We start from the raw sequence: 14272 nt of genomic DNA, 5'->3' as shown, positions 1-14272 counted from the left end.
AAGTTAGGGATTTATAAAGCAGGTCCTCAGTGTGGTTTGCTTTCCTGGCTAGAATTTGCTTCGTGACGCTTGATGGAGGGTGACACCACAGATTCATTTTAATTGTTAGATAATAAATTACCTGGATGCATCTCTTGCCATATGTACCTATTGATTAAACTTAATCCAAATGCCCTCTCTGGCTCCCAGGATGCTACCCATCAGGGCTCATTGAAAATAATTCGGCTGACAATTTTAAGATTAATGACTTGGCTTGGCTTTTATTTTATCAGAATAGTTTAGCATATTTAACCAAAGACTACCCATATTTTTCAATAGAACAACCTTGGAAGTCCAAAATGGAGTCTGGTAAGGTGAAGCTTGACACTGGGGCGTCAATAACTCCTTCCCCCCAATTTCCTTCTTTGTACATATTTCCCCACATTGTGCGTCTGCCTTTTCCTAGCTTACCATCAAAGCCTGGAATAGATCTGGTGACCCTTTTATACAAAAGGCATAAATAGATGGCAGGTATTCACTATTTTTTCTGGATCTAGGCTTAAAGGCATTACACTGGGATAATAAAATCACAGGCAGGAGGAGGACATGAGGAGTCAGAGGGTCCTTTCTGTTTTCCTGGAATCATTTCATAAGAGTGGCTGCCTCCGTCATGTGCCCTCTACATAGTCCTGGCTTGGGAACTACGAGAGAGGGAAGCTACCTCCAACAGTTAGCTCATTTTGAAGTTCGGGCACCTCTCTAGAACTTCAGAGACCAATTCTTCTAGAAGACTGATACATTGTCCTTAACTGTTTTCAAGAAATGTATGTTCCTGGGAGAAAAAAAGTTGCACAGATGATAGAGACTTTGTTCATTTCTCTGGAAACCAAATCAAAGTTATGACAGAAACAAGGAGCAAACAGCAAGGAAAATCACATAGGATCTAGATGAACAAGCCATACAACTAGGGAGAAATCTAAGAAATCACCTTGCGATGGCAGAAGGTAGGATGGGGTGAAGACATGAAGTTGCCCGATCCCGAGCAGCTGAGTGAGATGGAGGCTGCGGCAGCAGCAGCCCATATCTGTGGATGCCTCTTAAAGGGGCCATGTCTGCGAGCAGACTTTTGCAGTGATGGACCTGCTCGCTCTGAGCACCAGTGCTTGTCGGAGTGAGGGCCTAGGCGAGACTCACTCTGTACAGAAGTGCTGGTGGAATCCATTGCTTCTCTGTTGAGCCCTCCCCCTCCAAGTGTGCAGACTCAGCACCGCCATAGCGAAGACGATGTCAAACTAGATAATAGAGGTCTCTCCTCTGAGAAGATTACCTGAAACTCCACCTCCCCCAACTTGCAGCCTCATCCAAGCCACACCCAGGTGTACCCTCCTTAGTCAGGTGCTCCTTGCTGAGGAGTGCCTAGACTCACACTTGTGGCAGCTGGCCTCAGTTTCTAGTTTGGTTTCTTGAAGCAACTATAAGCACAGCATCTGTGGATTGCTTGCTAAATCTTAACAGGTGGCTTCAGAGGGTCATAGGCTGGGACTAAATTTGGCCTGCAGCTGAACCCCTCTCAAGACTATGCCACTGGACACCTACCACACAAAGCCACACTAATAAGGCCAGGAGACTTAAGAGCTTTGCTTACTACATAGAAACAGACACGGAAAGGTGTCCAAAATGGGAAGACAAAGAATCAGAAACCATATGAGAGAAGAGAAGAGAGATCCAGAAATAATGGAGTCAAATAATCTAATGGATGCAGAGTTCAAAACACTGGTAAAGATGCTCAATGAACTTTTGGGAAGTGTAGATAAATTCAGTGAGAACTTTAACAAAGAGATAAAAAAAACATAAAAATGGAAACAGAAATTATAACAGGGAACCAGTCTGAAATGAAGAACACATTATCTGAGATGAGAAGTATATTAAATTGAACAAGCAAAGTGAGTAAAGAAGAGGATCAAATGACCTAATAGAGGAGGGGAAAGCCGAGGACACTCAATCAGAATGGCAAGAAAAAAGAAGCCAAGACTATAATAATAATTTAAGGAGCCTATGGGACACTATTACAGGTAAAAATATCTGTGTCATAGGGGTATCAGAAAAAAAAAAGACACTAAAAACTATTTGAAGCAATAATGATGGAAAACTTCCCTAACCTGGTGAAGGAAATAGACATAAAACCCAAGAACCTCAGAGAGTACCCCAAAGCCAGGGATCCAAAGAGGCCCACACAAAGACACATCATAATTCAAATGCTAAAGGTTAAAGACAATGAGAATTTTAAAAGCAGCAAGAGAAAAGCAGTTAGTTAACATATAAGGGTGTACCCATAAGAATGGCAGCTGATTTCTCAAAAGAAACTATGCAGGAAAGAAGGGTTTGGCACAAAATATTCAATGTAATGAAAACCTAGGATCTACAACCAAGAATACTTTATCCAGCAAGCTATCATTTAGAGTCAAGGACAGATCAAGAGCTTCACAGACAAAAATAAGGTAAGGCAATTTATAATCACCAAGCCAGTATTACAGAAAATGTTGGAGGGACTTCTTTAAGAAGAAAAACCATGTATCAAAAGCAGGAATAAAGAATGGTAACAACTACTTTCCTATCAACAAGTACCTCAAATGGAAAGGAACTAAGTACTCCAACCAAAAGATAGAGTGGCTGAATGAATAAGAAAACAAGACCCCTACATATGTTGCCTACAAGAGACTCACTTTAGATTAAAAGACACACACTGGCTAAAAGGAAGGGGATGAAAAAAGATATTGCCTTGATGGACGTAGGGGATACTGTACTGAAGGAAATAGGTTGGATAGAGAAAAGCAAATATTACATGATTTCAAATACACGTGGAATCTAAAGAACAAAATAAACAACAACAACAACAAAAGCAGAAATAAATTCATAGATAAATGAATATTGAAAGGAATACTAGATGGGAGGGGTCTGGGGAGACAGAAAGAAAAAGGCAAAGGGATTAAGAGGTACAAGTGGATAGTTGCAGAATAGACATGGAGATGTAGAGTGTAGCGTAAGGAAGATGGTTAATAATGGAATAAATATAAAGGGGAAGAGGAGTACTAGATTAAGTGGGGTGGTCACTTTGCGAGTTATGTGTATCACTTATCATTATGCTATACATCTGAAACTGGTATATTATTGTATGCCAACTACAATTAAAAAAAAAACCTCATTGAATTGTACAATGTAAATACGAGCAACTAATTGTTTATTATAGTTCAATAAAGATGGAAAAAATAGAAATAAAAAGCCATACAATTTGTTAAGGGTAGCAAGAGGTAGAAATAAACATTTTTAGAATGAATATTATATCTACCTATATATATATATATATATATATATATATATTCCTTTAGTCCTTGAGTATGCTCAAATCGCTAAGAAAATGATTGTATTCAGTTTGATGCCATGAAGAAACAAAACTTATGATTTCTCCCCACTTGAATCAATGACTAATTCTTATAATGTTACAACTTTGAGCTGAAACTGATAGGCTTCATAACCATTTATAAAAATATTGGCTCCACCCCAGCTTCCAACCTTCAGTCCCTTCTTGATTTTTCTGATTAAAAAAAATGCTAACTAGGTAAATCAGTCTTTATTAATAAGCAAGCAGAAAGGGCTCTTCAACTTGAGCTTAACGTTTTCTCCAAAGCTATAGAAATGGCAGGTGACTAAAAGTCATTACCAATGATGAACACATATTGAAATAAATTTATTTTTAGAAATATTTACTGAATTGACATAATGATGTCTGAGCCTAGACAGGCAAATACCATATCAAAAAATGTTGCATGAGGGTGGAGAGAATAATTTTGATCTGATATGTCTCCCTTTATGAATTGGATGTGGGGTAGATTGAAAACCAGAAGGGCAACTGAGGAGTAAAAATTGTTCATTATGTTCTGCTATCTAAATGCTCAGGGGCATTGGGACTCATATATAAAAATAGATAAAAAAAATATTTAAGATAAGACCACATGCCACAATCCCTTTAATAGCTAGGGTAAATATTAAGTGGTCTATTAACAAAATTTCTCAGTGATAAACAATAAGTAAATTAGCATATTTATAAAACTTCTTAATGACAAACAAGCAGCATACATCTTTTTTATTATTTATTATTTTAAATTTGGCTAATTTAAGCTTTTTAAAATGTGGAGGATTACTAAAAAGAAAATTCTACATCCTTTCCCCCAAATCCTTACTTGGCTCCTGAGACCCCTCATTTCTCTGAATGTAGAATGATGAATTATGCAGGAAGTAGTTCATCATTCTTTCTACAAAGTTTCTGCACTCAAAGAAAAACTATGAACATATTTGGCCTAGAACAATTTAATTATGCATTGACTACGTCCCAGAATAGCCACTCATAAATTCTATAGAGCCAATAGGAATTGCTAGGTCTCTTTGCCAGGTTATATATAAAATCTAGTGAAGTGAAATTTCCTTTACATTAAAAAATATTACTCAGGCTTCCAGTCAAGAGATTGAAGTAGGAAAACTTCCTTCCATGACCAAATCAAAATTACAACTAAACCACTGAAGAGCCGTCATTGAGAATCATCTGAAGTCTAGCTGAACAGAAGTCCTATAACTAAGGACTACATAAGAATCCATATCAAGACTGGTAGGAGGAACAAGGAATCTGAACTAACTGGTCCCACATCCATGTGTAGCAGTTAGAAATCAGGAGGCTGTGGAGGTTTCCCCTGGATTCCAGTGCCAGGGAGAGAAGTCCCCACACTTCTGGCTGTGAAAACCAGCAAAGATTATGGCTGAGTGAGACAGAGCTTGGCTGTAGTCTTCTTAAATGAGCCACACATGGACTCACTCACTGACAGACTCACTTGCTCTAAACTCTAGCATTGGGCCAGCAGCTTTAAAAATACCAGGGATGTACAGAAAGTAACCAAATTATCTGGCTTCAGGGTGATGGCTGGTGGGGCAGCTTTCCTCAGGAAAGAAGTGCTGGCAGACACCATGTTTCTTTATTGAGCCCTCCCCTCATCCAACATGCACATACATGTAGGCACCAAATCTGAGTATCCATCAACTTGGCTGAAACCATTCACCCAACCCTGGTGATTTCTCTGAGGTCCTACCTCACCCAACTTTTTGGCCCACCCAACCACTTCCAGTGGACTTTCCATATAAACAGCCTATCTTGACTCATGCTGTGGACTTTCCTAATATATCTTAAAGGTTCACAAACCCCAAACAAACATCATCTGGCCTTGGCATGCCCTGTACCTCTTTTTGAGCAGCTCCAAACCCAGCACTATTGGCAGCCAGCCTCAGTTTGTAGCTTAGCCTCTCCCAGACACCTCCAAGCCAAGCACAAATGGCAAGTATCTGAAGATCACTTTGTAGCTCATACCATGTGGCCCTGGGCAGGACATTGGCAATAACTGAACTTGACCTGCACCAGAACCTCTTCCACAGAGGCCCTAGGTCCAACACATTCAGTGGCCAGCTTCAAATTACACCAGGGCATCCCACCCCACAACGACCTCCAAAAACAATATACCCAAGGGGCAAACTCAGCAGGCACCAGAGGCCCACTAAAGCAAATCCTGGTCCATAGGGTCAGCCCCTGCACAAAGCTCCTCTGTTGTAGTCACAGCCAGTCCTCACGGCGAATCAGCCTGAGGGTAAGTCCTTCCCACTGATGCGCCAACAGCACCTAAAGCTCAATTACAACAGAGGACACATATAACCTGCACAAGGGACATACTGGGAGCAACCAGTCCAGGTGACCTGAAAGACTATGTCACTGGGCTCTACAGGACAGCTACTACATAGGCCACTCTACCAAGACTGGGACACACAGCAGCTCTACCTAATACATAGAAACATACATCGACACAGGGAGGCAGCCCAAATGAAGAAACGAAGAAACATATCCCAAATGAAGAAACGTAACAACACTTCTAAGAAAGAATTAAACAAAATGGAGACAAGCAATTCAGATGCAGAGTTCAAAACACCAGTTAAAAGGATGCTTAACGATGTCAATAAGAATTCAACAAGAAGAAAATCTAAAAATGGAGATAGAAAACATAAAAAAGGACCAGTCAGAAATAAAGAATATAATAACTGAAATAAAGAATACATTAGAGGGAATCAATAGTAGATTAGATGAAGCAAAGGATTACATTAAAAATATAGAAGATAAAGTAGCAGAAAACACCCAATCAGAACAGCAACAAGAAAAAGGAATCCAAAAAAAAATTAGGATAATTTAAGGAGTCTCTGAAACAACATCAAGTGTACCAACATTCACATTATATAGGGTACCAGAAGGAGAAGAGAGAGACCAAGGGATTAAAAACCTATTTGAAGAAATAATAATAAAGATCTTCCCTAACCTGGTAAAGGAAATAGACATACAATCCCAGAAAGCACAGAGAATTCCAAAAAGGATGAACCAAAAGAGGCCCACACCAAGACACATCATAATTAAAATGCCAAAGGTCAAAGACAAAGAGAGAATCTTAATAGAAGCAAGAAAAAAGCAGTTAGTTACCTACAAGGGAGCTCCCATAAGATTGTCAGCTGATTTCTCAACAGAAACTTTTCAGGCCAGAAGGGATTGGCATGAAATACTCATAGTGATGAAAAGCAATCAAGATTACCCTACTCAGCAAAGCTATCATTTAGAATTGAAGGAAAGATAAAGAGCTTCTCAGATAGGGAAAAGCTAAAGTTCATCAAAGGAGTTTCTTTAAGAAGAAGAAGAAAAAAAGGTAAAAAATATAAATAATAAAATGGCAATAACAAATATGTCTCAACTACTCTAAGTGAAAATAGATTAATGCTCCAATGAAAAGACATAGGGTGGCTGAATGGATAAGACAATAAAACTTTTCCATATGCTGCCTGCAAGAGACTCATTTTAGATTAAAAGGCATACACAGACTGAAAGTAAAGGGATAGAAAAAAAATATTTCATGAAAATGGAAATAAACACAAAAAGGTTGTGTAGCAATACTTACACCAGACAAAATAAACTTTAAAACAAAGGCTATAAGGAGAGATAAAGAAGAATCCAGTAATCCCCCTTCTAGGTATCTATCTAAAGAAACTTGAAGCACTAATTCAAAAAGACATATGCATCAATATGTTCTTTGAAGAATTATTTACAATAACCAAGGTCTGTAAGCAACTTAAATGTCTATCAACAGAGAAAGGGATAAAGAAGAAATGGTACATGCATACAGTGGAACATTACTCAGTTATAAAAAAAAAAAGAATGAAATCTTTCCGTCTGCAATAACATAGATGGACCTAGAAGGTACTATGCTGTGAAATAAGTCATATAAAAAAATACCATATGATTTCACTTATATGTGTAATCTAAAGACAAAAGAACAAACAAAACAGAAAGAAACTCATTGATACAGAGAATATTTTGGTGGTTGCCAGGTGGGAGGGCGGTTTGGGGGATGGGTGAAAAAAGGGGAACGGACTAAGAAGTGCAAATTATAGTTTACAGAATAATCATAGAGATGTAAAACATAGCATAGGGAATTTATTCAATAATATTGTAATAACTATGTATGGTGTCAGATGGGTATTTATGGGGGTGATCACTTTATAAGTCATATAAATGTCTAATTGCTATGTTATACACCTGAAACTAATATAATATTGTATGTCAACTATAGTTAAAAAATAAAAAAATTATTAAAGAAAAAATATTACTCATTTGAATACTTACACGTGTTAAAGACACCAGCAAAAACCCAGCACTGTCCATACCGGACTGGATTCTTAGAACTCTGGTATTCCAACAGAATGTCAATGCTTCCAGTCCAGGCTGATGGAGGGACACCATAGGCATATATATTGTCCCAGGATCCAACAAGAACACCTTCATCATCTTTGGAATTAACCTACATGGTGAGAAGGAAGAAAGATCATTTAGAAGAATCCTCTCCAGACTCTGACATTGGGCAAGCAAAAGCTTCTAGTACCTTCATGTGTCCTACACGAGGAAAATAGTTCACTAGTGTTTAATTTATTGATGTGTGGTCAGAGAAAGTGATGCAATAACTATGAGTGAAAGGGGAAACCAAAGAACCAAACTGCCTCTTAAATAGCATATCATTGTAGTAAGGTGACGTTGAATAGCAGATAGAAAGATTTGTAATGTCTTCGCCATATGCTCAGGAGAAGATACACATAGGACAGTTGGTTTCATTGAAATAGTGCTGGGGAATGATGTGAGAAACAGAGGAAGGAGACCTATAGAAGAAGACAGCTTAAGTAGGGATCAAGGTAGAAATCTTCTGGTGGAAGGAAAATTAAAAACTGACAAATGACGAAAGATGTATTGGTAGAATGGAGGCCCAAAGTCTCATGGTCTAAGGTGTTTTGTCTTTGATGATGAGTGGCAGACACTAATAAGTAAATAGATGCTTTCATAGGAACCATTAAAGTTAATAAGAAACCAGATTTCCATGGGTAACTTATAAAATTTGTTTTAAAAAGTTTTATTAAAGAAGTATTTTATTTATGATTAAAGTGCTTAAAGTTTTATGATTTTGTTAAAAGGTATTTCCATTTACATAAAAGACCTGCGGTCTTATAGTTTAAACATGTAGAAAACTTAAGCAAATAATAACAATCTTAGATATTTGGGAAAACCTTGCTGCACATTCAGACCACAGTCATCCTGTAGCTGACCTCAAATGCAGGAACAAAGACCTTTTGTATTTAGACAATAAAACAAAGGCCGGGAGTTAATAGTTTTGAGGCATTTTGTCAGTTTTCTTGGAGGAGTACTGCTTATTTCTCTTGGTGTAATTTAAATCGTGTTTAATTATAGTCAGAAGAATGTCTAGGTGGGGAGCAGTGGGAGTTTTTCCAAAAACTGGTGTTACTTCAACAGTATTAACATGAAAATTGTTTAGAGCCTTGCTCCTCAAAATGTGATCTCTGAACCAGCAGCAGTGGCATCCCCGGGGAACTTGTTGGAAATCGAGAATCTCAGGCCTCTCCCCAGACTTGCTGAATCAGAGTCTACATTTTAACAAAATCCTCATGTGATTTGTGTGCACATAAGTTTGAGAAGCATAGGTTCAGACTATTCTGGGAAGACAGTAAGCGAAGTGAAACATGTGATTGAAGTATGTGTGTTTGGACTATGAAAATCATAAAAGAGATATTAAAACATGGTGAGTTTTTATGTGTTCACTGCCTTGCCCACTAACAGCTCAGCATCAGCACTTGCTTAAACACCTCTCTTAGATTTGCTAAGTTTAGCTGTATAGGTGTCTCTCTTTCCCACTGGGGCATGAGTTAACTGAGGACAGAGATACAAATCTATGTCTTTCTGACTTCTAGCAAGTATTGAAAAGAGTTGTTGAATAATCACTTGTATATTCAATAAGCATATAGGCATTCTACAACTTAATAAGAAGAAGACCTTCTCCCTAGAGAGATATAGATAAGAAACCAATCAAGTGGAAGTAAATATTTTGGTATTAAGGGAGAAAGATGTACAGGTGGAATTGGGGGCAAAAGGAGAGAGTAATAAGTTTTATTAGGTTTCAGGGTGGTAGTGGTAATAGTGGGCTAAATAGAGGAAATAAGATGAAATCTAGGTTTTTGAGGAGCTGGGGGCCAGAAAAGGTCATTTACATAGTAAAAACCATTTGAATAAATGCTTGGTGTCATGAAACAATAAGGCAGTTTCAGGGACCTGTGAGGAGCTCTGCATAGGTATCATGCAAGTAGGCAGTATTGAATAAAATAGAATATACTAGAAGAAAATACTTAAGATGCGCAAGCACCTTTTACTCTGAATGACAGACCCTCCAATGAAATATGACATTTATTCTAACATTGAGTGGCGTTTCCCAAAGAGTATCCTTCTGGAGAGTATTCTCTAGAAGATCATCATTCAGCTTGATTTAGACATATTTTTCCCCTTTGACTCTGACCAGTCAGGTAAAAGTGAAGGTAACTACCCAGTTAATTTGTTTAAGGTAGAAAAATAGTAATTCTTTGAAGATTAACTAATTGCAAACTCATGATTTTGATGTAAATTTTGACTTTACCCTGTAAATTCATAAAATGATGGAGATGCAGCAGAGGTTAGCCAACCATTTTGTCTCTATTCATGATAATATTTCTTATTGCAGTTAAATTGGTTATTTTAAAATCTGCATCTATTATACTGAAGCCTGAAGAGTGCCTTTGTAGGCCATGATGTGGTTTTGGTCTTTGTGGAGAGGTAGATTGAAGTTTAACTCACATTAACATTTTCTTACCTTTATAATTGAGAGAAAGAATACAGCCTATGAATATCTGAGGTAAAAGTTTCTAAACTGTGGTTCTGATTAATGATTTTCAAACAGATAGCCATTAATTAGAAAGGCTATTTATAGCTAATGGTTGAACCTGATCAGCTAAGGGAAAGGAAAAGTGAAAAAAAAGCTATCTCCTCTACAGATCTTTTAATTGTTAATGCTGAGTTGTCCCTCTGTTGCTAGATAAATCACAACTCTCATTTATTAGCATTTGGCCAGATTAGCTACTGTTTTCTAATTAGAATATTGATTTCTGGAAAACCCATACACTAAAGAGATAAGTCTTTAGTGACAGATATGAAGGGTCAAAGTAGTAACTCCCTCCTTAAACAGCAAGATATGTTTGGGGGACACATTAAAGGCACAGTGGTCCTTCTTCATAGCACAATGAGTGGTTTTAACACCCTATCACAAACTCAAAGTTTAATCAGTGACAGAATGAAATGTCTTGGTCTTGCATCACTTGTGATTAAGAAGATAATACGAGCCCAGGACTTTGAACAGGGAGTGCTATTAAACTTCATTAAGGTTGCACCAAATTGTTCTCCCATAATAGGTACAAATGTTGGAAAAAATGAAAGACCAGCCCTCCCCCACAATTCACTGTCAGCAACCTCAGTAGAATAATATAATTCAGTAAACTTCAAAACCTGGTTCAAAGAAAAGATGAGGATTATGGAATAAAGAAGAGAGGCAGTATGGTTCAGCTTCTAACCCCAGCCACCAGTTCTTTAGAAACCCTACTGTCAACTCAACACAATCCTGATATTTCTCATTCGTATTTTAAAATCTAGAAAGAAACAAACTGAATTAAAATGCTCACGTTTTCCTTGTTCTGGCAAGAATAGGAGACACAGCTGTTATGGAGAAATGAGGGAAGAAGGGCTTGTACCTCTAAAGAGGTAGAGATTCCAGGACTACAGTACAGGAAATTATACAAAGCCCGAAAGTTATTTCCCCATGGGAAAGAGATATACCTCCAACTAGGTGGAGTGTATTCTAAAATAAGAATTTGACAGAATCCTGAAAGTTCAGAGCCCAAGTATTCTAACAGAGATTGCCATCTCCTCAGCTAAATTCCCTCCCCTGCTCCATTATTTCTCAGAGTACTAAAGAGTAGATAGAATGAAATACATTGGCCTCAAACTGATGTCCAGAGTTTAGAAATCAAACAAGTCTTAGATTGGGAAGAGTCAAGATTTAATCGACACTCTATTAGCAAATAAAACACTAGGAAGAGAGTTATGCAAGTATGAGAATGACTAATAAAAAAATGAAGCACTGAAGAAAGAGGAAAAAGATAGAAAAAGAGAAAATATATTAAAAGTAATACATAGAAGAAGACAAAATTAAGGAACATAAAGAGTTTTTCTCACACACTCTTAGGAGATCACAGACCTAAAGAACAAATTGAGAACCAAATTATATCATCATGGAACTAAAAATAAATTACAAACTGTAAGAAACAGACTAGATACTGATAAAAATAAAATTAATGACATAGAAGAAAAGCTTAAAATAAAGTATATACCAATTAAAGAAGTGAAGAGATGAAGTTATTTAGAGAGAAGCTAATAGTTATAAAAGAATAGGATGATACAACATAAGGATAATTAGTATCATTAAAATAGATAACCCAACAAATGAGACAGAAGATATATTAAGACATAATATAAGGAAACTTTACTAAGTTGAGAAAAAATTGAATTTACACATTGAAAGAGCAATCTGTGCTCCAAGGTAACTTGATGCAGAATGGTCATTGTCTAGAGACTTTAATTAACTAAGCTATTTGAATTTAAGAATAAAGAAATAATACAAACAGAAGATACAAATTTGAAACAAGGGAGGAAATTAGACTGCCTTCAGATTTCTTCATAGCACCATTCAACAGCAGTCAATCAATATTTACACAGTCATGAGAGAAGGAAAGGTTGACCCAAGGATGTTATGCAGAGCTATGGTATTTTGCAAGTATAAAGGCAACCAGCACACATTTCAAATATAAAGGATCTCAGGAAGTACAGTATCCATCAAAACCAAATTACTTAAAAAGTGATATCAAGACAATTATGAGTTGAATCAAACAAAGAACCCAGGAACAGAGATGCTGTGACACAAGTGGTGAGAAAAATCCATGTAAGTATAAAAATCTTGGGGGAGTATAGTAGTAACAGAATAAAAATGAATTTTAAAACTTGCTAATGTAAAAACAATAATAACCTCAAGAAAAATTACATGAGGAAGGAAAAAGAATAAAGAGCTAATGTTTCAATGTGTTGCTCTTTCTTAGTTAATTGACACATCTAAAATTAAAACATAATTTAAAAATATAATTACTTTATTCTTTTAATGATTTCATTAATTTTTAAAAACCTTAATGGGATTTGTTAGGAAATAATATTTCTGATAGTGAAGAAATATTTACTTGAAGCTTAATAATTTCTTCTGTTGTAATTCAGCTTTTTCTTCTGTGAAAGTAAAATTTAGTAAAACTTAAAATTAAATAGAATTAAAGTACAATTAAGTGTAATATTTTAAAATAAATAGTGTGACTATTTAACATAAATACAAACAAACAGACCAATGGAACACAATAGAGAACACATAAATAGACCTCAGAAATATAGTTAACTAATTTTGATAAAGTTACAGAGGCAATTCTATGGACAATGAATAATCTTTACAACAAATGGTGTGGAAACAATCAGATATTCATATTCAAAAATGAATTTTGACTCATACCTTGTACCATAGACAACAATTTTCTCACAATAGAAGGATTCCCAGCCAAGAGAATTGAATAGGTGGACACTGTGCTTTCCTCTTTTCACAACCACATGAGAATTACAACTAAACTACAGAATAACCATCATTGAGAATCTCCCAAGTCTAGCTGAACAGAAGTCCTACAACTAAGGACATACAGAAGAAGCCATGTCAAGGCTAGTAGAGGGGTGGAAGTGCAGAAAGGGATGGTCCCATGCCCATATGTAGCAGTTAAAAATTGGGAGGGATATCTTGGCTGCAGAAGTTCCCCTGGAGGAGTGAGGGGTCCTAGCCCCACATTGGCTCCCCAGCCTATGGTTTCAGACCCTAGAAGGCCCCACAACTTTCTGGCTGTGATAAACAGTGGAGATTGTGGCTGAATGAGAGAGAGGGTTGCAGGAGTCACAGACATCCATCTTAAAGGGCCCATGAATGACAAACTCACTCTGAGCTCCGGCACTGAGGGAGTAGCTCAAAAGGCATGGGGGACATAAAGGGAAAAACTGAATTGTTTGACTTCAGAGTGAGGGCTGGAGGGGCAGCATTCTCCCAGAGAAAAGTCCTGGCAGGATTCATTGTTTCTTTGTTGTGCAGTCTCCCTGCCCATGTGCAAATGCAGGAAGCCACCATATCTAAGTTTTAATCAACCTGGCTAACATTGGTCACCCTTCTCTGGTGATTTCCTAAGACCCCACCCCATCCAACTTTCAGGCTCACTCAACACAATTCTAATGGCTTTTCCATGCAAATTGTCTGTCTCGACTCATGCTGTGGACTTTCTTAAAATCTGTCAAAGCTTCACAAACCCTAACGAGCAATATCTGGTCTAAGTATGCCCTGTACCTTTTGCTGAGAAGACCCAAGTCTGGCATTAGCTGCAGCTACCCTCACTTTGTGGCTAAGCCTCTCAAGACACCTCTAAGCCCAGTGCAGGTGGATTGCTTGGTGACTCTTGCTAGGTGGCCCTGGGCAGGGTGCAGGCTGTGGCTGAACTTGGCCTGCAGCAAGGCCCATCCCAGGAGGCCCCAGAGCCAGCAAGCCCAGTGGCTGGCTTTGGACTGAACCAGAGCACTAACCAAGGCTGCATTCAAGGATGACACATCCAAAGGGCAGGTTAGGCAGACACCAGAGCCCTGCTAAGGCAAGTACTCCTTCAGACGGTAAGCCCCAGACCA

General features: G+C 37.6%; 1 protein-coding gene across 2 annotated transcripts in view; it reads right to left on the bottom strand.

The window, feature by feature from the left end:
- The window catches only part of F13A1 (coagulation factor XIII A chain), a 168052-nt gene that overhangs the window by 63842 nt on the left and 89938 nt on the right, over positions 1 to 14272 (bottom strand). For both annotated transcript variants that reach the window (XM_016160997.2, XM_016160998.2), the window contains exon 8: positions 7733 to 7907. In XM_016160997.2, the coding sequence (XP_016016483.2) occupies positions 7733 to 7907 (175 nt within the window). The remainder of the gene's footprint in view (positions 1 to 7732; positions 7908 to 14272) is intronic.

Source organism: Rousettus aegyptiacus, unplaced genomic scaffold, assembly GCF_014176215.1.
Source record: "Rousettus aegyptiacus isolate mRouAeg1 unplaced genomic scaffold, mRouAeg1.p scaffold_m13_p_1, whole genome shotgun sequence".
Classification (NCBI taxonomy): domain Eukaryota; kingdom Metazoa; phylum Chordata; class Mammalia; order Chiroptera; family Pteropodidae; genus Rousettus; species Rousettus aegyptiacus.
This window is presented reverse-complemented; position numbering and strand designations above follow the sequence as displayed.